General features: G+C 42.4%; 2 protein-coding genes across 14 annotated transcripts in view; one reads left to right on the top strand and one right to left on the bottom strand.

The window, feature by feature from the left end:
• Positions 1 to 3822, top strand: part of BPTF (bromodomain PHD finger transcription factor) — a 132036-nt gene extending 128214 nt beyond the window's left edge. For 12 of the 13 annotated variants that reach the window (XM_070390110.1, XM_070390108.1, XM_070390109.1 and 9 more), the window contains one exon: positions 2907 to 3822. In XM_070390110.1, the coding sequence (XP_070246211.1) occupies positions 2907 to 2943 (37 nt within the window). In that variant the 3' untranslated portion in view covers positions 2944 to 3822. The other variant, XM_070390104.1, reaches the window with a different exon arrangement.
• Positions 3823 to 8019: 4197 nt separating this feature from the next.
• C19H17orf58 (chromosome 19 C17orf58 homolog) lies at positions 8020 to 13054 on the bottom strand. Its single transcript, XM_005887763.3, is given in 5 exon segments — positions 8020 to 8976; positions 9633 to 9824; positions 10059 to 10442; positions 10445 to 10594; positions 12895 to 13054. Coding segments are annotated over 5 exon segments (993 nt in total). The 5' UTR covers positions 12971 to 13054; the 3' UTR covers positions 8020 to 8785.
• Between the last annotated feature and the right edge of the window lie 9567 nt (positions 13055 to 22621).

Genomic DNA, 22621 nt, shown 5'->3' with positions numbered 1-22621 from the left:
GCCAAGGTGAAAGGTTAGGGTGTAACAACAACAAAAAAAAAGATTCCAGAGAAGTCAAAGGAGAACCTTAAAAAACAAAGCAAGCCTCTAAATCATGTCCCAAGAGAAATTTTAGAAGATACTGCATCTGTAAAATGGTGAACAGGATATTAGAAATAAAGAATAATCTGAAAAAAAAACAGTAACTAGAAATTTTACAAACTTACTGCACACATTGAATCAAGGCACTCTCAATGTAAAGAACAAAAAGACAAGGAGGTGAAAAATATGAAGAAAAAAGTGTTATGGAATATCCAGTATTCACTTAATGGAAATTTCAGAAATAACAGAGAAGACAGAGGAGAGGAAATTATCAGAGGACTACTAAGAAAAAGTTCCTGAGCTGGTGAGATGCAGACAATTTTGTATCTAAGCAAAACTGTTCGTTCAGCAAATGGTTGTTGAGCCACTGCTATGCATCAGATATTGAATATAGCGGCTTGCCATGGAGCTCTTGTTCTGTGGGGCAGGGAGGTGGAGCTGGGTGGGAGGTGTGGAGGGATGAGAATGGTTGGTAAACGTGTAAGCCAGCCAGACAAGTGGGAAGAGGTCCATTCCACGTTTCCGTAACTGGTCCATTCCACATATATCCATAACTGAAATCTCCAGATGCCAGGGATAGAAGAAGCTCTATCTGAAAGCTTCTAAGGAGATTAAAATTCCTGTAAAGTGATAGGAGTCAGACTGGCATCAGACTTTTCTCTGACGACACAGAACTCTAGAGAGTAATGGAAGAGTATAATCAAACAGTTGGAGGGAAAATGCAACCTGCGTCCAGCCAAACAGTCACACGTAGGGGCGGAATAAGTGTATTTTCAGGTCATATAAGGACTCAGAAAGAGCTTCTTTCCCTTGCGTCCTTTCTTAGCAAGTTATTTTAAGATGTGCATTAACAAAAAAAGAAGAAGCAAATCAAAAAAACGAAAGACCTTGGATTTCAAGAAAGCTAAGAGAATGACTGACCCAGAGTGGCATTTGTACAGCAGGCCCATGCAGCTGGCACTGCAAATTGAAGCAGGAGAATGGAGCACTCCCAGGAGGGATGTGTCTGGAGGGAAAAAATGATTCATACATTAGATAACTTAAGAATGTAAGTGGAGGGGGGGTGATGAAAGGCAATCAGAAACTCCATGAAAGGAAAAAAGTTGTATAGGTTACTAAGAATGCCCTCTTAGGGAAAGAGTAGGTGCTACAGAGAAAAATATTTATATAGTCACAATAATGTAAATGGCACATTGATTTCCAACTTTTATAATCAGTCTGCAGACAAAGCGTGGAAAGATTTAAATTACTGAGAAATAAAACTTGTACTCAAGAAGGGAGAAGGGAAAATGGTTACATAAGCCGCTCAGTTCTCATTTGCCATAACAATTTAAACAATGCAAAGTTGATAAAGTAAGAAATAGCAGTGTAAGAAATCTCCCTACCCAAGAACTGAAAGTTCCAAGGAATTCTCAGGCAGCCCAGACTTTAGGTTGAAACTTACTATAAGCCCTCTGTGCTTTGTGCTTCCTACCTTACGTAGTTTACACTCCAGCTGAATTTCTGAAACTGCTTTTTTTTTTTTTAATTGAAAAGGCTTTAGTTTACCCTTTGGTGGAAGCTGGGGGATTTGAATCCCAGCCGAGTAGGGGTGGCAGCAGCTGCTGATGAGGTGGGCCTGCTACAAAAGTAGAGAATTGGGGGAAGGAGAGGAGACATAAAGGCTGGGTCTTCACAGTGAAGGGACCACTCAGAAGTGCTTGCCCCCAAGTACTTTCTATAGCTATTTAATTATATTCTAGCTTATATGATCTTTATTGAAGAACACAGAAGTCAACTGAGGACTCTGCCCAAGTCTTGCTTATGTTAAAAAAAAAATGTGAAGTGGTATTAGGGAACTTTTGTTGAGTTTAGGGCAGAATGAAACATATATGTAGCCAATCTTTGAAATTTTATTTATTTATGGATTTCCAGTGTTTCCTTTGCCATATTTTCCCCATTTTTAATTTGCAATCTCCAGCATTATTTTCGTTAACTGTTCTTTGTTACAATTCATCATTTTTATCATCCGTGTTCTTTCTTTTCTTACAGATTGTGATATCTTTAGTCTGAATTTTTAACTGGAATCAGAACTGGATGTTGGGGTCACTCTTTCTTTTATTGTACCACGTGATTACCTAATTCAGAATTGCCCCCCAGAGTTCAGATTAGTTAATATAATTTTTTAATGTTTAAAAAAAAAAAAAGATGTATAGTAGTAAACAGTTTATTCTAGCAGCCATGTTGAACAATGTATTTAAGAATTGTAAACTCCTGGAAGACTGTATTTATATACACTATTGGCAATAGTACATACTTGATAACTGTACAGTAATTTGGTTTACTAACAAAAGTTGTTAATAAAACTGTGAAACTAGAAAGGAGACTTTCTGAACTTTAATAGAAAAAACTGTGATTTTAATACTGTTATTTCTCTCCTTTTAGTATTATTTTCCTTCATACTTCCCAACTCAATGTAAATAAGCACACACACGCATAGGTATCCACATCTTTTACCACAATGGTAATGCTTTTGTAAATGTTTCTATTTGTCCCTTTGGCTAAAAATGTTGTATTGGACAAAATATATATATATATTATATATATATTCCTTTTTAAAAAATATTGGCTTTTTCCACTGAATTATCATGTTTAGTGTACCATGAAAAATTTTAATATTATAGGTTACTTGTTTAATTTCTTGTTTTCATATATTTGCTTGCCAAGGGTGAATGAAAGAACATGGCTGCTTTCCCCAGACAGACTGACCTTGGCATCCACATAAAGCATCATTGTTTTAAAAAATGAAGGGTGCTTAATTGTTCCCTTTTTTCTGTATTCTGTAGGTCTCATAACAACAAACTGCAGTCTACAGCTTCTTAAAGTTCAGCGTGTTAACCTAACATAAAACACAGCAAGAATCTGGTTGTCTGAACTATTTTAAAATTAAGGAGCCAGATGTTTTTAGTCAGGTTATCCTGACAAGACTTGACCTAAACTTCGTTTTTATTGGTCATAACAGTCCAATTATATTCTTGGCCAATTTTGTCCAACGGACAAGGGAAAAGCAAAGTCAACGACACCATTATCTTGTCAAGATCAAATGGTTTTACTATTGTGGCAGAAGCGGGAAAACTTTGTTTATTGAAAAAAAAGAAAGCAAGAAAAAAAAAAAAGATAATATGGGGTCAAGTGTAACTCCATGGAAATGCCACGTCTGCTCTTCAGTGAAGAAGCTGGTTTAGAGTCTCGCAGAAAACTTTCGACTGTATTTATTTATTGTTGCAAAAAAGACGCTTTTTTATTGCTGCCCTCATTTGTCAGCTAATTATTTTTTCTTATAAAATCCAGCCCCGGTTACATGTAATCCATTCTGTATCTTATCATGATTCCTGTAGGTAAAAGTACAAGACGACCTCTAGATGTCTTTTCTTTCTATGAAAGGAGCTGCTATGTACACATGTGCACACACACACACACACACACACACAACTGGGAATCAACAATGAGTTTATTGTTCATAGTAGATAAAAATTAAGCTTGCATAAAGGTTGGGCTGAGTGTCCTGGACTACAGACTCTGTTGCCTTGAATATAACAGAACAATTTGTCATTTACTCTGCACCAGGCTAAAATGAGTAAAATCTATTTGAAGGTATCTTGTTTGTAAACATTTGTCAGATTCTAATTTTTTTTCTTTTTGTATTAAAATTCAACTATGGATGTATATGAAACAAAATAAATGGAGATCATTTTTCTCCCACAGATGGTGTCTTTGAATGTGCGCTAATGATTCTCCGTAAGCCTTTTGAGGGGAAAGGGAGGGCTACAAGGTAGAAAAATAAAAAGGCAGAAGGATCTGATTGTACCTGGATTTCTCCAGGGCAGTAGTGCTCCTAAATTTTACAATTCCCAGCCCACTGTCATCATGTCAAAGAAAAATATTCAACGGTGCTAATCCTGTTGCATCAATTGATCAGACTGATTAAAAAAAAAAAAGATAATGTGACAAAATACACGTTGCCTTCGTCTGTACGTTTTACGATACCAGGCAGACTACCCTTTACAGACTGCTACTGATATTTTATGAAGGGCATTTTTTTTTTTAATGACTTCATCCTTTCTGTATTGGTTGGTTGGTTGAGTTGTTTGGGGTTTTTTCCCACGTAAGAAAAAGTAGTGTAAGCAGTAGGGGGAAAAGGGAAACCTCAGAGGAAGGTGTAGTTTGCATGTTTTTCCTTTCAGTGTTTTAATCTTACACGTCGTATTTCTACATTGTCATAATCGCTTCTGTGAGATCTGCCATAGTTGGTTTATGCAGCTTTGCAAAAATTTTACTAGATTTTGCACTAATTCATATTAGCTTTGTCCTACCAGGTTCTGGAATTTTATCTAATAGTTGTTTTTTAAGTTTCCTCTGTTTAATATCACCCTGCTATGCAAAACCTTCCCAGACCTTAGTTTCTTAAAAGAAAGACGTTACTACAGTTCCCAATTATTTCTTATTACAGGCTCAGGTGTACAAGTTATTCTGGGTTAATGTTATCTAATGAAGCCCATTCCTTTTTGTACATAAAAATGTCACTTTTACTTACAAACTAAAAGAGACTAATTGTTCAACATTGAAAACATGGAAACAAAGTTTTTGCTTAAAATATTAACATGGAAGTAGTCAAACATAGGTTATTTTGTCCTTTTGCTTTTCAAAAAAATGTTACATATTGTATGCACTGTGCTGATGCAAGAATCCTACATTTTAATGAATTATGAAATTATTTTGCATCTCATCACGTCACAGTATTTCTGTACTATTTATTCATATATATATAGATATAGATGGGCTTAATCACTTAAAACGTTGCGGCAAGAACTTTCCTATCTGTAGGCAATAGATTGCTATGTTTTTAACAGATTGTGGCAAATTTAAACGGCAATTCTTTTTGTACGTAATAGGACATTTCATCCTAGAAAAATAAAGTAATGTTTTTGACGTTGGATTTGGTGCAGTTCCTAATGAAACAGTGGTTGGTTGGTTGGTTAATATATTTTCTGTAGATGTTGACATTGCCAAATTGTACAAAAATGGTAAATTTTGTGGGAATCCTTGGACCAGGAAGATGTTAATTTCATAAGTGTATTTAATAGTATAAAGCCTCTTGTGATTTCTATCACCATATAAATACATAGACATTTTATAGTTTTATCAATTACAGAGCTTTAGTCTTTGAAAAGTAATTTTTGGGAAAACACGCCTTCTTATATACACATAATGAGTTTCAAAAGCTGCTTTTCTATGAGTATTTGATAAGCTTCTGCTACTCAATAAAGTATATATAATACAACTATTTTGCTTTCAATAATCCAAGTGCTAGAATGCACATTTGTTATACTGTTAGGGTTTTTCTACCCAGCCTTTGGACTTGTGTGTGTGTATACATATAGATATATGTTTACTTTGCATCAACAATTTCCTTGGCTAGAAGTATTTTCAATGCTTGTTATATTTCATCGGCCAAGTTCACAATCCTTAAAACCATTTCATAAAAAGTATTTTCATAATATTGGTAAGGTTTTTTTTTCTCCTACCCAAACTCTGCAGGATTTGTATTTTAGTTAATGTCCTGTGGCAGTTAAAAAGTGAACTTTCAGAGATATTTTCTAAAGTAAAACAATTACTTTTTTATATTTCAAGTGGCCTAGAGTGTTATTAAAGAGATGCTGAGATTTGCTGTTGTTTGTAATCTACCTTCCTGGAATCTGCAAATAAAAAGTTCTTTCCCTGTTTCTGTTCATTTGTTAGGCAAACTCCCTACATCTTTGTGTTTCTGATACTACAGAGCCAGCGTGATGACCTCTTAAATCTACACACGTAGCTTCATGACTGAGGCCATTACCCATGAGGGTCAGATTTCGTCCTTAAAATGAAAATGGTGGCCTCTCAGGAACAAAGTAATGTCTTACAAGTACTTGGGGAAAGGTTTTTAGTGAATTGAACACAAAGTACTTTTGGATACTTGGAATAAGATACCACAAAAGACATTTCTTAGAAGATCACACCCCTCTTGGTCCGATTTGGACCAGATTCAACTAAAGAAATAAGTGCTATAGTTTTAAAATGATAAAGTCCACCTGAAATTGAAGTTACCTGTTGTAGACAGTGAGTCAGGTTCTGGTAGTGGTGGTTGTCCACCACTTTGCAACCCCATGGAACCCATGCCTGCCCACGCTCCTCTGTCCATGGGATATCTTAGGCAAGAATCCTAGGAGGGGTTGCCATTTCCTTCTCCAGGGAATCTTCCCAACCCAGGGATTGAACCCACGTCTGCTTGGCAGGTGGATTCTTTACCACTGAGCCACCTGGGAAGGGCCAGGTCAGTTTTTAGGTGTTTGCAAATACCTGTGTTTGATGAACCTTAAAAATTATTTTGAGAAAAACAAATAGTACCAAGTGATGTCTTTAAGAGTTAAAAGCTAGTACAAAAGTGTGTATGTTTTATGAACCTTTCCCTATCAAAAGACAAACACTTTTTTTCTGCTTGAGCTCCAACAGTTTAATTGAAGGAGGAATGTTTTGAGTTCCTCTTGAAGGCAACAGAGTATGGTGCCCAAGATCCTTTAGTCTCTGGAGCACAAACCAAGGTACTAAGAAAAATCGTATCAACAGGACAGAAGGGTTCGGAACTACAGTAAATTTGCAAGTTAAAATTTTCCATAAAATTCAAAGATTGTGTCCAAAGTACTGACTAATATTGAGATTCTTCGTAAACTTTTTTGCCTAACCTGGAATTACCAGTCTGTTCTTCACTGCCTCCCGTCCATATCCCCACACAGACCACTTTTCGACCTCACCTGAGCCTCACTTGTCTTTCACTGCAAACTTGGTCTTGAATGATTGCCTTGGTTTTAACAAGGCAGTTTTTAAAAAGTTGACATGCTTGTGCTTGCCACATTAACCATGTGACCTCTAAGTGACTTGTGTGTGATTTCAAAACCTCTCAAACTATTAACAGTCTAATCAAACCCTAACCCTCAGTCTTATATAAAAGTGATTTTTCCCCCCTCTCTTTTAAACCAGAGCTATTTATAATACTTCCCTTTATACTCTAACATCTGACCATCCAACTAATCATCTATTTGGTCACATTGTAATCTTCCCCACCATGTTACTCCGGATCACCACTTAGCCATTTGACATTTACAAGTTTAGCTTTGGTTTTTGTGACTGGTGCTACTTCTGTCTTAATTTCTGTCCTAAAGAAAACTAATCCAGAAGCTCTTCATTCACTGCATACTATAATCTGTCAATGGTTCATGTAATAATGCAGTGGATTCCCAAGAGGCAATTCTAGGATAATTTTTAATAAGCTTGGGCAAAACTCATTCTCAGCAAACTCTCTAAAAATCCTTTAGTTAATGCTTTACCACAGAATAGTCAGAGCCTCTCGACTTTTTGCCTCATTTGGGACAAATAAGGTAACAGTATCTTATCACAGGCAGATATGTTTTAGGCTGTATAGTCACTGTGCTGTCCTGACATCCTGTGTGTACATGATGCCTCTTTGAGGCCATTACAGACTGACATAGCTTGAACTCCAGTGCATCTCCTTGGAAACCAAATGTGCTGTTTTTCTCTTCAGTGCAGTTATTTTTCTTTAGGCAGTCACCTTCAAGGATTATCAGTGTCTCTGTTCACAGTTTCAAATTAACTAAAGCACAGCTTGGTCTTCTGGGGGGAAAAAAAAAACAGTTAATGTCTTTGTGGGCTCAGATATAAAATCAATAATAAATTCAGTTCGTGATTAAATATTTTTCAAGCTAGCTGGAAAACGTTTACGATTCACATGCTTGCAAGCCATCATTAAATACTGGTTCCAGGGTTTGGGGAGTGAGTTTGAGAAATGCTTTTTGCCCAAACCTTCTGGGGCTCAATGAGGCTAAAAAACCAGGTGCATCCAAGATCTGATTTCACAGCAAGATTTACTGCTTTACAAACACAAACATGATACTTGGTCTTAATAGAAAAATGACATCAGATACACTCAGAATATGTTTGGCATTGGGATAGCTGCCAATATGGCAAAAAACATAGGATTTTAGAACCTGGGAGGCGGGAAAATACACTGTATCTTGTATTTTGGTACATCAGGAACACCTGTTTGCTTGACATAAGACCTTCGGTACTCTTTAAGTGGAAAACTTCAATACTTGTCTTGGGCTCCAACTTTAGTGTTTGATCTAAATGTGATCTAAATGACATTTAATACGTCTGACTAGTGCATTTACTGTTATGTACAGAATTTAAAATGTGATGGTTTTAGTATAAAATCTGGTTTGATACATGATACAAACTACTTGGAATTGTATATTTAAGATCAAGCAAATGTTTTTGTGAACTATTTCTACTGAAGAATGTATTTAAATTAAAATAATTAAAAATAAACAACATGAAGCAGTGATCTGTTAACTGGACAGGTCAGTGAGCTGAGCTTGTGTGAAGACTGGCACACCAGTTGAATAACCCCGCCATGGAGCTCAGAAGCATAACCATTTAAGAAGCCTTTTGTAAATAAGACAGTGACTTCAAGATGAGAGTTGGGACTTTCAAATAGTTCCTAAAGGGACTATGTGCCCTTTCTAAAGGAAAATCCCATTATATGATGATAAGGCCTTTCCTGTCTTGTTGCAGAATTTAAGTTTCAGATCCAGAAATGCCCAGCTGGTGTGTTTCAGATGCACTGGGCGTGAATTGCCCCTTGCACTTGCCCATCCCTTTTTCGGTTAAATCTTTTCACGTAGCTGCTGCTGCTCCTGAGTAGTCCATCTCCTGGGCGAAGGCGCCCTCTCAGGATCTGAAGCAGAGCTGTAGGGAGCTGCCTTCTCTTATGGTAGATGTGGCCCATCACAATATACCTGCTGCCTGAAAAAAAAAAAAAAAAAGCCAAAATATAAAGGTATAGTTATCTTTCAAGTGCCATGTAACAAGAAAACGTAACACCTTTAAGACATGCCTATAGCTTGAATCTACGATCTTGTTGCACTTGCTGAATCTCAGACATTCAGATCTCAAGACAACAGGTGGAAACAGCTGAGTGACCTTTACAATCAGATTCTCAGGCTGTTAGTAGCCAACACTAGGAACAAAGGTTCCACTCACAACAGTACCAGCAAGATTTTACAGAGCACATTTCTAGAAAGACGTAGGAGTAGGCATTACTCGCCCCCCGCCCCCGCAAAGACGACTATAAACAGTTTAAACAGCCCCTTAGGCATGCCTTCTGGCAACTGTGTTCGATCATTCACTCCACTTGTCAACAAATAGTGACTTGCTTTGTGCCAACGCGCGCAGTTCCCATCCTTAACCAGAGGAGCCGGGAGGGGGTGTTCGCTGATGGAATTTAAATCACAGAGTGGCCGAAGTGATACTTGTCTAAATTCTATTCATTTTAGAATACCCTTCCCCGCCCCAAAAAAATGGTACTGAGATGACCGATAGGGGCCGAACTGTGGCATATACACGTTACAAAGTGGCATAAAGTGCATATTCAAAATGGTCCCTTCGGTCAGTTTCAATACCTGGCTTAAACTCTGGACATGGCTTATTGCAACTAGAGGAGTCTAGGGCTAGTATGTGGACTCGGAAGAAAAACCCGTCCGGAGTGATGTACAGGCGGTTCATCTTGTACAGCCCGTCTCGGTCCACCAGGAGAGTCACCAGCCGGATCCCTGTGCCGAGGACGTCTACATCATGCACGATTCCGTTCAACGCTGCTTTCAAAAAACAGAGTTTGGAGAAATGCATAGCGCTCACATCCTCTTTTCTCCCCCCAGTGGGTTTCTTACAAATCTCTGGGTCTTGAAAGACCGAGTGGGTGGGTTTCTCTAGGGTTTGGTTTAGGGGCCCCGGGCCACAGCCCGGCGCTCTTGGCTCGGAAAGGCTCGCTCGCCCCGTGGCCTGAGCTCGGTCGCCCGGGCCCGGGAGGAGCTGCGGGCGGGACTCACCGAACTCGCTGGCGCAATAGGACTCGCGCTCGTCCAAGTCCGCCCTGCAGGCGCGCGCACAGGGCTCGGCGCCGGGCTCGGCGTCCTCCCCCTGCAGCGTGCCGAGGTGCGGCGGCGGCGCGGGCGCGGGTTCCGGGGGCGGCGCGGCGGCGCGCGGCCGGTTGGGGTGGGCGGGGCCGGCGGGGATCTCGGCGGCGCGCGCGGAAGGCCGCACTGCCGGGAGGCGCGGGGCCCGGGCGCGCGCGCGCCGCGGGGAATCCCCCAGCGCCGGCTGGCGGCGCGGTGACGCGCGGTTCTCGGCCTGCGCCAGACGCGGGCTCGGCGGGCCGGCGGGTGCGCGCGCGGCTTCCCGGAAGCCCGCCCGGTTCTCCGCGGGCGGCGGGGCTTCCGGCGCCTCAGGTCTGACCAGGCACGGGGAGCGGCTTCGGCCGCGCGCGGCCGCCGCGGGGCCTCGGGGACTGGCTGCGCCCGGGGTCCAGGCATCTCCGCACTCGGGCCTTCGCCCGGGTCGGGCTTCCGGCTGTGGGGCGGCGAGGCTGTAGGGAGAGAAGAGGAGAGGCCGGGGAGGCCATTAGAGGAGGAGAGGCCGGGGAGGCTGAGAGGAGAGGGCAGGGGAGGGGGCTGGTCCAGAGGAGGGGGGCAAAGAGGAGACTGTGAGGGGAGGGAAGGGGAGGGGGGAAGGGGAGAGGCCGAGAAGAAGGGAGAGAGGCCGAGAGGAGGGGAGGCGAGGTGAGGCCGGGGAGACTGAGGAAGGAGATGAGGCTGCGGAGGGGAGCGGAGGACAGGCTGACGTGGGGCGGGGGAGGGAGGAGATGGACAATGTTAACAGAGCCATACACCTGCGAGCGGGGACCTGGAAATGAAGCGAAGAGAACCGGAGGGGGGGAGGAAGGCGCCCCCCAATTAGGAGAGGAAAGACGCCCCAGCTTCTGATGAGCACGGGTTTCCTAGGCCTCACAGGAAGACCCAGATGAGGGTCTCGCCCTGTGAGAATGAGGACAACTAAGAACATTTTTCTCACCACATGGGAAAATTTCATTTTGTTAAGGACCCTGTCTAAATCAATAGCTTTTAAAATTACAACAACCTATTTGTTCTAGGACTAAACACAACTCACAACTCTGGTTAAATAACAAACTCTTTTTGCCCTTTCTTTAATATATATATAAACATCCGCCTTTCTGCTATGTACAGTTTGTTGAGAAAGTACCGAGAGCAAACCCCAGGGGGAAAGGTCTCATATTACAGGTTCTCCTAATTGTTTAAGCGCCCCTGACAACAGAACTATTTGGTTTTCCCATCCGTGTTTACACTGTCATCTTGGTCTCCGCAGAATCGAGCATTTGTGAGTGGATTTTTATCTGGCTTCTTGGACACCGCTTATTAGTAAACCACAGCTTAGAAAGACGTTTAAAGCGTGGCTGGGAGGCAGAAGCCCCCGGTTAAGTGTGACACACATCCCTTACATGTCCCCCTCCCCCCGCCCCGCATCATTTTCGTGGTAGAGAAAAAGCTCCTAAATGGCATGGCATGAAAACAAATTTTTGAAATTATTAGTGATTTTCCCCCAGCTCTGCAGGCAGGTTGTGAGCAAACTTCAGCCAGCTTAGAAGCTGGGCAACTTTCCATGCCCAGTTACACAATATCACCTCCCCCTTTTGCCTGGGTCCCGGTGCCCTCCAGGCGGGCACAAGAGCCTGTCTTTATTTTTTCTATTGTGTTAACGGCTGGTTTTCAGTATTTCTCTCCTCTGGCATCGAAATGCTTGGCCTGCCCCCTTTGCAGTTCTTGCAACACTTCATTTAAAGTAATTTATCTTGCCAAATTGACAATCTTCATTTCAAGTGATTTATCTTGCCAAATTGACAATCTCCCTTAAAATCAGCTTTCAGCCAGCAATAATCGCCGGTTACAGTTCATGTTTTTGCAGAGAGGTTGATTCTGACTCATTATGTTCAACGTTGCCCATACACAGCTGAATAAAGTTCTGGTGGATATCCAATTCCTGACTGTCAACTGTTGACCTCACAACTGCTTCCCCATTGATATCACCATCTGTTGTCATGGGAAAGATTGTCTGATATTTGGGTTAAATGCCACTGAAGTCACTCAATTTCCATGTGGAAAAATAACCCAAAGTAAATTGCCCTGCGAGGTGCGGAAGCTATTTTTCCCGGAGATAGTGAATGGAACAGAACATCTAAATAAAAGCCAAACAAAAACACCTCTCCGCAGAGAACCTCTTGTTTCTTCATTCCCAGTATTTTCCATCTCATGCATGAAACTGTGTGTATATGTTTTGTGTGTTTTAAAGACTCAGGTGTCCCAAGGCAATTGGTTGGGGCTGCAGGGAGAGGGAAGAGAGGTCCGATTTCGGCTCCCTCCGCCCCCAGCCGCGGCGGGGCGCACCCAGCGCCTGAGATCGCCGGCGGGACGCGGACCCGGGCGCAGGGCGGACCCCGAGCTCCTGGGGCGCCCGCCGCCCGCCGCGTCCCGCGAGCCCGGCCCGCAAGGCTTCCGAAAGGCGCGCCACGACCCCTTTTGACACTTTCTCTCCTCTGTGATGGAGCAACTACTTAACATGCAAAGTTTACTCCAGCCTGCCAGGCTCGCTCGAGATCATTTCAGTAGCTGAACAACTGGCTTCATTCCGAAAAGGCTGCCAAGACACACACAATCTTGGGGACACATTTTGCTCCTTTCAAACACGAACACGGACCTGGAGTCTCTGGTCAGCCCTGACCCCTTTCTCGTCCCTCCCTTCGTCGCGCGCTCTCCGCACCTCGCCCCCGGATTCCAGCCCCTCTCCCAGGGCTCAGCGTTTCATCGATCTTACCTTTTCTCTCCGCCACTGGGGCTTCGGGAGAAGATCCAACGATCAAACAGAGGAGCCAGAAAGCTCTAGCTGTCATGTTTGTAGACACGGTTCCCAGGCTCTAAAACTGAGCCTGGGCTTTTGCTCTTTCTCTCCCCCCACCCCTTCTCCACACCCCCACCCCCGTTCATGCTAATGAGGGGCAGCCTTTGGGGAAACGGGAATCACTCACTGAACAGACCATTGGAACAAAACCGAGCTGCAAGGATTTCTCCCACCTCCTAAGGGGGAAGAGCACGTGGCCTCTCAAAGTTGTCCCTGGGAACGTCTGTCCTGCGATCTGCGGGCAATGAGAACATCGAATCCGACACTTTAAACCCGTGTGGGCTTGCGGGCTGGGGCTGGGTGGAGGAGCGTGTAGGGCGGCAACACCAAAAAAGGGTGTTGAGGGGCTGAGGGACTGCGTGTGGGAGAATGAGTGATAAGGAGATTTTTCTAGATTAAGCCAACAACAAATAGGCAAATTAGAGCCTAAGACAGTTTGGGCTTGTGGAAGGGAGGAGATTCCAGGTGACAGAAAATTCATCCCAGAATGAGTCATGGATTCTGAGATGAACTAAGTCACTACATCCTGGGTTTGATTACATTATATATGTAATATTTATATTCTAGAATCAGAAAGGCCCAAACGCCCTCATAAAATATTAATAGCTTTTCTTCTCTCTCTCTCCTCCTTCCCCTAATTGAAATTGGTATCTAGTTGGCTAGATTCATCAAGTCTTTTAGCCACCAGGTGCTAGAGGATGGTGGTGGTGGTGGTTTAGTCACTAAGTCGTGCCTGACTCTTGCAACCCCATGGACTATATAGCCCACCAGGCTCCTGTGTCCATGAGATTTCCCAGGCAAGAATACTGGAGTGGGTTGGAGTGGGTTGCCATTTCCTTCTTCAGGGAGTGTTCCCAACCCAGGGATGGAACCCGCATCTCAAATCCATGTCTCCTGCATTGCAGGTGGACTCTTTACCTCTCAGCCACCAGGGACAGTGAAAAATCCTCCTCAGCTCTCTGTTGATGGCTCACCTCCTCAAGAAAGGTGGGTTTTGTGTTTTTTCTTTCTAAGAAAAACTCACTCACTACTTGGTCTGAATTCTTTTTTTTTTTTTTTTTAATATTTATTTAGCTACACTGAATCTAGTTGCAGCATACAGGATCTTTTGATCTTCGTTGTGACATGTGGGTTCTCTTTTAGTTGAGGCATGTGGGATCTAGTTCCCTGACCAGGGATGGAACCTGGGCCCCCTGTATTGGGAGCTCGGAGTCCTAGCTACTGGACCACCAGGGAAGTCCCATTGGGTCTGAATTCTTGAATGGCTCTGTAAATTCATCCTGAGCTAAGAACCCTATCTCTCAGATTGAACTGAAACAGCATTCACCAAAGAGGGAAGTAAGCTCACTATAGTAAACCCACAACTTTCCCGATGTGTATCTCATTTCAACAGCTTCACATCCAAGAGGAAGGGGAAGTATGTTGAGATGAAGGCATTTTTATCTTAAGCACGTGAGCCAACAGTGAGATGCAGCTGTTTAAAAAGTTTTGCTGCATTAATATCTTATGTCTCAAAAATAATAGTGCTAATGAATGTCAGATTCACTGGTGCAGGGCGGGGTGGATATCATGTTTTCAAGAAAGACATGGACAGCTAGAAGGAAAACAGTAGGGTGCTAAGAGGGTTGGACTCCATCATGGTCAAGTTCTTTGGGAAGAACTGAGGATAGGCAGGGTAGGCAAACAAAAACACTTTTTATATTTGGGGAAAGAACTGGTAGGTAGAAGTTATGAAGTGACAGGTTTAATTTTGGTTTAAGAAAGACTATTCTAACAACTGAGATCTCCAAGAAAGGGCTGCTTTCAAGGGTTGTAACAATAAGGTCCTGGCCACTGGGGATGTCCAAAGAGAACATGATTCAGGGATACTGTAGAACAGGTTCCTAGATTAGGTGTGTTGTGGATTGAGGGGTAGAGTAGATAAATGAGCTCTAAGGAGGAGTTGCCTGTCTGGTCACAGGCTGACAATATGTTGGAGGGGGTCACTGTATCTGAAGACTGGTCCTCAAATTTCCTCAGTTTGAAACTCACTTTTGTCAACAGATCAGATTTGTGGAACCAACTCATGTTAACCAAACTCATAAAAAGCAGATGTATAAACCAGAATATTGCTTATTGTTTTGTAATAGGGAGGATATAGCAAAGGTGAGTCAGAGGTCTAATTATTAATCAGAAGTTTCCCTGTTGAGAACTAAATCAAACTGCAGTTGAAGATGGGCTCGTCTTTCCTCATTCAAGTTTTAGAGGAGCAAATTCTCTGTTTCCTCCAAAGGAGTATATCTCTTCAATCACTACAAGTCTTACGTACATCAGAGTCAGTGTTTCCAGATTCTGGCCAAGATCAAAAAAACACTGTGAACTTTGTGCTTTGGGTTTACAATTTTGGGGGTGGGGAGGGGGCAGGTGTGCCAGGTCTTAGTTGTAGCGTGCGGAATCTCCCATCTTCACTGTGGCATCTGGAATCTTTTAGTTGCATGTGTGATATCTAGTTGCAGCATCTGGGCTCTAGTTCCCAACCAGGGATTGAACCCGAGTCCCCTGAATTGGGAGCTTGGAGTCTTAGCCACTGGACCACCAGAGAAGTTCCTGGGGGTTATAATTTACAGATGTCATTAGATTCTTTTCTTCCACACACTCTTTCTTTAAGTTAAGTGGAATAAAATTAATTAGGCTTAAGCTTTCTCAGTTACAACCACATCTCAGACATAGTTGCCTGAGATTATGTTCAAGTCACCCAGATCCAATTTGGGGTGTTCCCGAAACTCTTCTGTTTCAGGAATGTTGTGAATGAATGCCCTGAAGCCCACACCCTGAAATGTAGAGGCAGAGAGCTGACCAGAAGTCTCCTGGAGGCTCCTGGGGTGGCACCAGCCTGGAAGAACTTGCCAGGGTCCAAGGCTGGGTCTTGGGCAGCACACCACTTGCAGGCGCAGAAGCCATATTCATGGTGGAAAGCGCAAAGAGCTCCAAGAGACTGAACTATGTAAGCCAGAATGCCACTTTATTAATTTACAAAAGATGACTCAGGCAGACCTGCAGTCTCGTGTCAGCCTGGCTAGCATTCTCTTTCTATAAACAAGTCACCTGCGAAGCCAAATTATCATCAGGGTGGTTGGTAATATAAACCAGGGTACAAGGATTTCGTTATATGATTGGAATGTTTAAAAGTATTGGTTTCTCACAGTGTATAATGTCCATCTCTCCATGCCCATCTTCCATGTGTCAGATGAAAGAATCTAAAACCCTAATTGCCTTCCTCTCCCCTGCCAGTCTCTGGCATTTTGAGTGTATCTTTCCGCTTTGCAAATATTTGTTGAGCATCTACTGTGTGTTGAATAATAAAGAATTTGTGCCAGGTTCCTGGTACGGAGCTTCTAACTCTTGGAATTTCCCAAGTGAAGGAAACGTCTTAATTATCCATGAGCTTCCTGGATCACACCTGAGTTTATGCTAATGAGTGGACTCTTGGAGGGCCCCTTGATAACTTAGGGCTGGAATATGACCATCAGAAACACCAGCCATGCAATTAGAGGGTTGGGACTTTGAGCCAGCCTGACCTCCAGGGAGCAGAGGCTGGAGATTGGGTTCAATCAGATGGTCAGTGTTTTAATCCATCATGCCTGCTGAATGCAGTGACAACTCAGTGGGGCTTCTTGGTCAATGACCACGCTGATGTGCTAGGGAGCGGCGCAGTCTGCTCCATGGAGAGGCAACCCCAAAGCTATGCATTTGGGACCTTTCTAGATCTTGCCCTATGTATCTCTTCATTTGATTGGTACTGCTCTGTATCCTCTCTAATGATCATAAGTTATAGCACTTTCCTGAGTTATTATAGAGAATTATCAAATCTGAGAGGAATCATGGGAACCCCCTAGGTTTGTACGCATCTGTCTGAAATAAGGGCAGTTTTGTTCTGGATCATCTGCCCTTTAATTAATGAGGTCTGCACCAACTCTGGATGGTTTCTGTCAGACCTGAATGGCAGCCCACCACTCGGTTTCAAACACCGTGTACCACGGGAATTCCCTGGCCATCCACTGGTTAGGACTTGGTGCTTTCACTGCTGGGGGCCAGGTTCAATCCCTGGTTGGGGAGCTGAGAACCCGCAAGCCTTATGGCACGGCCAAGAAAAAAAACCCCACTATGTTCCAGGCGTTTTAGAAGCCAGAAATACCCACCACCATCATCATTTTTCAAAAAGAATATAGTACTATTGCTTTGGTTCCCATTTGGTAAGGGCTTCCCTGGTGGCTCAGAATCTGCCTGCAATGCTGGTGACCTGGGTTTGATCCCTGGGTTGGGAAGATCCCCTGGAGAAGGGAATGGCAACCCACTCCAGTATTCCTTCCTGGAGAATCCTCATGGACAAAGGAGCCATGGGGTCAAAAAGAGACATAATGAGCACCTAACACTTTTCACCAGATAGACCCAGGAGGGCAGGCATTGTAGGCTGAAACAACAGCACAAGCAAAGCCATGGGGGTACAAGAGAGCATGTGAGTCTGTTGCTGCTGCTGCTAAGTCGCTTCAGTCGTGTCCGACTCTGTGTGACCCCATAGACGGCAGCCCACCAGGCTCTGCCGTCCCTGGGATTCTCCAGGCAAGAATACTGGAGTGGGCTGCCATTTCCTTCTCCAATGCATGAAAGTAAAAAGTGAAAATGAAGTCACTCAGTCGTGTCCAACTCTTAGCGACCCCATGGACTGCAGCCTTCCAGGCTCCTCTGTCCATGGGATTTTCCAGGCAAGAGTACTGGAGTGGGTTGCCATTGCCTTCTCTGGCATGTGAGTCTACCCAGGCCCCAAAGCATGGCAGCTTCTTAGGAGGGAACCCTGATGGGGGACGTTGCTGAGAATCTTGATGACTATAGACGAACATTCCTCAGGCAATGGTAACTAGCTGCTTTATGTATTTAATTTTAGTTTTTGGCTGCTGCTGTGCACGTGGGATCTTAGTTCCCTGACCAGGGGTTGAACCTGGGCTATGGCAGTGAAAGCACCCAGTCCTATCCACTGGACCGCCAGGGAATTCCCTAAATAGCTGCTTTTAAATCTTTATTTTGTTTTCCTATCACTGTCCATTATTGTAATGAAAAATTTGGAAAATAAAGAGTAGATACAAGAATTACTACCATCACCCTCAACAACCACTGCAATAATCCCATGTTTTCCTTCCAGGCTCTTTCTCAGATACCATTTTCACACAGATGCCTTCAGTGGACGAACGCTATTTTGGATCCTGTGTTGTTCACATGACACCATGACAAGGGCACGTTCCTATTTCACCTGTTGTGTATACAACTTTGTATTTAGCTTTTATTCGATGAAAATTAAAATACTATTGGGACTTCCCTGGTGGTCCAGAGGTTAAGACTGGCCCTTCCAAGACGGAGGCTGTAAGTCTGATCCCAGGTTGGGGTACTAAGATCTCACATGCACAGCATAGCCAGATATGTTTTTTTTTTTTTTTACAAATTAAAATATATTACACACTCTTTGTAGATTTGCAATCTCCTAAATGCATAATATGTTCTCACTTAGACAAATCATCACTTGTACATTTTAGACTGTTTTTAATTTTTGCTGTTGTAAACGTTCTGTGCCCCATTAACAAAGGAATGAATGTATTGAGACATACTGAAATACTGCTGCTGCTACTGCTGCTGCTAAGTCGCTTCAGTCGTGTCCGACTCTGTGCAACCCCATAGACGGCAGCCTACCAGGCTCCTCCGTCCATGGGATTTTCTAGGCAAAAGTACTGGAGTGGGGTGCCATTGCCTTCTCCACTGAAATACTGTACAGCAGCATTTCTCCACCTGCCATTTTTGACATATTGAGCAAGATAATTCTTTGTTGTGCATTCTTCACCAATATCTCTGGCTTTATCTACTGAATACCAGTAGTGCCTCCCCACCTCCAGTTGTGACAACCTAAACTGTCTCCAGACATTGCCAGATGTCTCTTGGAGACAGAATTGTAAACCATATTCAGTGCTAGACAGCAATGAAAATAAATGAGCTACAACTACAAAAGCAAAATATAGATGAATCTCATAAACGTGGTATCAAGTAAAAGGAGTCTGACACAAAAGGCTATATGCTAAGGACTTCCCTGGTGGCCCAGTGGTGGAGACTCTACGCTTCCAGTGCAGGGGGCTTGGGTTTCATCTCTGATTGGGGAACTGAGATGCTACATGCCAAGATGCATGGCCAAAAAAAAAAAAAAAAAAAACTCTTTATAGTGTAATTTCATTTAATTTCTCTACACTCACAAATAGACAAAGTTAATTTATGGTGTTAAAAGTCAGGCTGTGCTTATCCTGGGGATAGGTAATGACTAGAAAGAATATCTGAGTGGGTGGGGGGATGAGTTCTTTGGTGTTGAAGTTTTATCTATTAATTTCTCATATCTTAAATGACAAATATTACTGTTTGTATAGTAGAATCTATTGGTTATTTTTTTGTTATGCCTTCCATCCCTTTATAAAAGTCTTTAAAATCTATATTATTGCTGTTCAGTCACTCAGTAGTGTCCGACTCTTTGCGATCCCTGGACTGCAGCATGCCAGGCTTCCCAGTCCTTCATGATCTCCCAGAGCTTGCTCAAACTCATGTCCATCGAGTCGGTGATGCCATCCAACCTTCTCATCCTCTGTCATTCCCTTCTCCTCCTGCCTTCAATGTTTCCCAGAAATCAGGGTCTTTTCCAATGAGTCGGCTCTTTGCATCACGTGGCCAAAGTATTGGGGCTTCGGCTTCAGCATCAGTCCTTCCAATGAATATTCAGGACTGATTTCCTTTAGGATGGACTGGTTGGATCTCCTTGCAGTCCAAGGGACTCTCAAGAGTCTTCTCCAAAAAAAAAAAAAGAGTCTTCTCCAACACCACAGTTCAAAAGCATCAATTCTTCGGCACTTAGGCACTCAGCTTTCTTTATAATCCAGCTATCACATCCATACATGACTACTGGAAAAACCATAGCCTTGACTAGACGGACCTTTGTTGGCAAAGTAATGTCTCTGCTTTAAATATGCTGTCTAGGTAGGTCATAGTTTTTCTTCCAAGGAGCAAGCGTCTTTTAGTTTCATGGCTGCTGTCATCTCTAGTGATTTTGGAGCCCAAGAAAATAAAGCCTGTCACTGTTTCTATTGTTTCCCCATCTATTTGCCATGAAGTGATGGGATCAGATGCCATGATCTTCGTTTTGTGCATGTTGAGTTTTAAGCCAGCTTTTTCACTCTCCTTTTTCACTTTCGTCAAGAGGCTCTTTAGTTCCTCTTCGCTTTCTGCCATAAGGATGATGTCATCTGCATATCTGAGGTTATTGTATATGATTAGTACATATTCATAGCAGAATAACTAGCTATAACAGATAAAAAGAGAAAAAATCAACTAAGTCCTGTTGCCTAGAAAAAACTACTCTAAATATATATTTTTTTTTCTTTTAAATATTTTTATGGGTCAATTTCCAGATGTTTTTCCTACATATATGTGCACATGTAAATATTTCTTTCTATAAAAATGGGGTCATGGTATGTATATATTTTATGACATGATTTAAAATTTTTTAATGATATGGTAAGGTCTTTTCATTTCAATAAATATAAGATTCCATAATCATTTATTTTATTTTTCCTTAGCCATGCCCCAAGGCATGTGGGATCTTGTTCCCCAACCAAGGATCAAACCCGAACCTCCTAAATTGGAAGCTCAGAGTCTTATTTATTGGATGACCAGGGCTGTCCCTCCATGATCATTTTTAATGACTGAATTCCTAGACTATTATATTGCTGAGTCAAAAAATATGATAATTTCAATATTTTTGCTACATATTGCTGAATTATTCCCCAGATATGTATCAGTTTACACTGACCATCCACAGTGTAGCTCTGTAATAATATTTCTCCACACTGGAGATATCCAGTTATCATTATTTTTTACCAAATCATCATTATTTGATATCTTTGCTGTTCTGAACAGTTTGTTAAGATTTCTCTTTTTAAAAAAGTTTACAATTTTTTTTGTTAGTAATATTGCACATTTTTTTTCATAGATTTATTGGCTATTTGGATTTCTTTTGTTAATGACCTGTTCATATTCTTTGTCTATGTATTGGAATGATCAGACTTTCATTTATGATTTAAAGAACTGTTCATAGCTTCAGAATTTTCACCCTTTGTTCATTATATATATTGTAAATATCTCCTCATATAATTTTGTTTGATTTTAAGCTTTTCACTGATTTTTTTGACCATAGAACTTTTAAATTTTCTGTAGTAAAATCCATCAATCTTTTGTTTAAATTTCCCTGGTGTCTTTTTGGATCTTGCTCAGAAAGGCTTTTTTTAAATCAAAATTATATATATATTTTAGTTCAGTTCAGTTCAGTCACTCAGTCATGTCCAACGCTTTGCGACCCCATGGACTGCAGCACACCAGGCTTCCGTGTCCATCACTAACACCCGGAGTTTACTCAAACTGATGTTCATTGAGTCAGTGATGCCATCCAACCATCTCATCCTTTGTCATCCCCTTCTCCTCCTGCATCAGGGTTTTTACAAAGGAGTCAGCTCTTCGCATCAGGTGGTCAAAGTATTGGAGTTTCAGCTTCAACATCAGTCCTTCCAATAGGACTGATTTCCTTTACGACGGACTGGTTGGATCTCTCTGCAGTCCAAGGGACTCTCAAGAGTCTTCTCCAAAACCACAGTTCAAAACCATCAATTCTTCGGTGCTCAGCTTTCTTTATAGTCCAACTCTCACATCCATACCTGACTACTGGAAAAACCATAGCTTTGACTAGATGGACCTTTGTCGGCAAAGTAATGTCTCTGCTTTTTAATATGCCGTCTAGGTTGGTTACAACTTTCCTTCCAAGGAGTAAGCATCTTTTACTTTCATGGCTGCAGTCACCATCTGCAGTGATTTTGGAGCCCCAAAATATAAAGTCTGTCACTGTTTCCACTGTTTCCCCATCTATTTTCCATGAAGTGATGGGACCGGATGCCATCATCTTCCTTTTGTGCATGTTGAGTTGTAAGCCAACTTCTTCACTCTCCTCTTTCACTTTCATCAAGAGGCTCTTTAGTTCTTCTTCACTTTCTGCCATAAGGCTGAAAGTGTCATCTGCATATCTGAGGTTTTTGATATTTCTCCCACCATTGTTGATTCCAGCTTGTGCTTCAACCAGCCCAGTGTTTCTCATGATGTACTCTGCATATAAGTTAAATAAGCACGGTGACAGTATACAGTCTTGACATACTCCTTTCCCTATTTTGTACCAGTCTGTCTTTCCATGTCCAGTTCTAACTGTTGCTTCTTGACCTGCAAACAGATTTCTCAGGAGGCAGGTCAGGTGGTCTGATATTCCCATCTCTTGAGGAATTTTCCACAGTCTGTTGTGATCCACACAGTAAAAGGCTTTGACATAGTCAATAAAGAAGAAATAGATGTTTTTCTGGAACTCTCTTGCTTTTCCAATGATCCAGCAGATGTTGGCAATTTGATCTCTGGTTCCTCTGCCTTTTCTAAAACCAGCTTGAACATCTGCAAGTTCACCGTTCACGTACTGTTGAAGCCTGGCTTGGAGAATTCTGAGCATTACTTCACTAGCGTGTGAGATGAGTGCGATTGTGTGGTAGTTTGA

Source organism: Bos mutus, chromosome 19 (genome assembly GCF_027580195.1).
Source record: "Bos mutus isolate GX-2022 chromosome 19, NWIPB_WYAK_1.1, whole genome shotgun sequence".
Classification (NCBI taxonomy): domain Eukaryota; kingdom Metazoa; phylum Chordata; class Mammalia; order Artiodactyla; family Bovidae; genus Bos; species Bos mutus.
The sequence above is the reverse complement of the archived record's forward strand: the minus strand, read 5'-3'. Positions and strand labels throughout refer to the sequence as shown.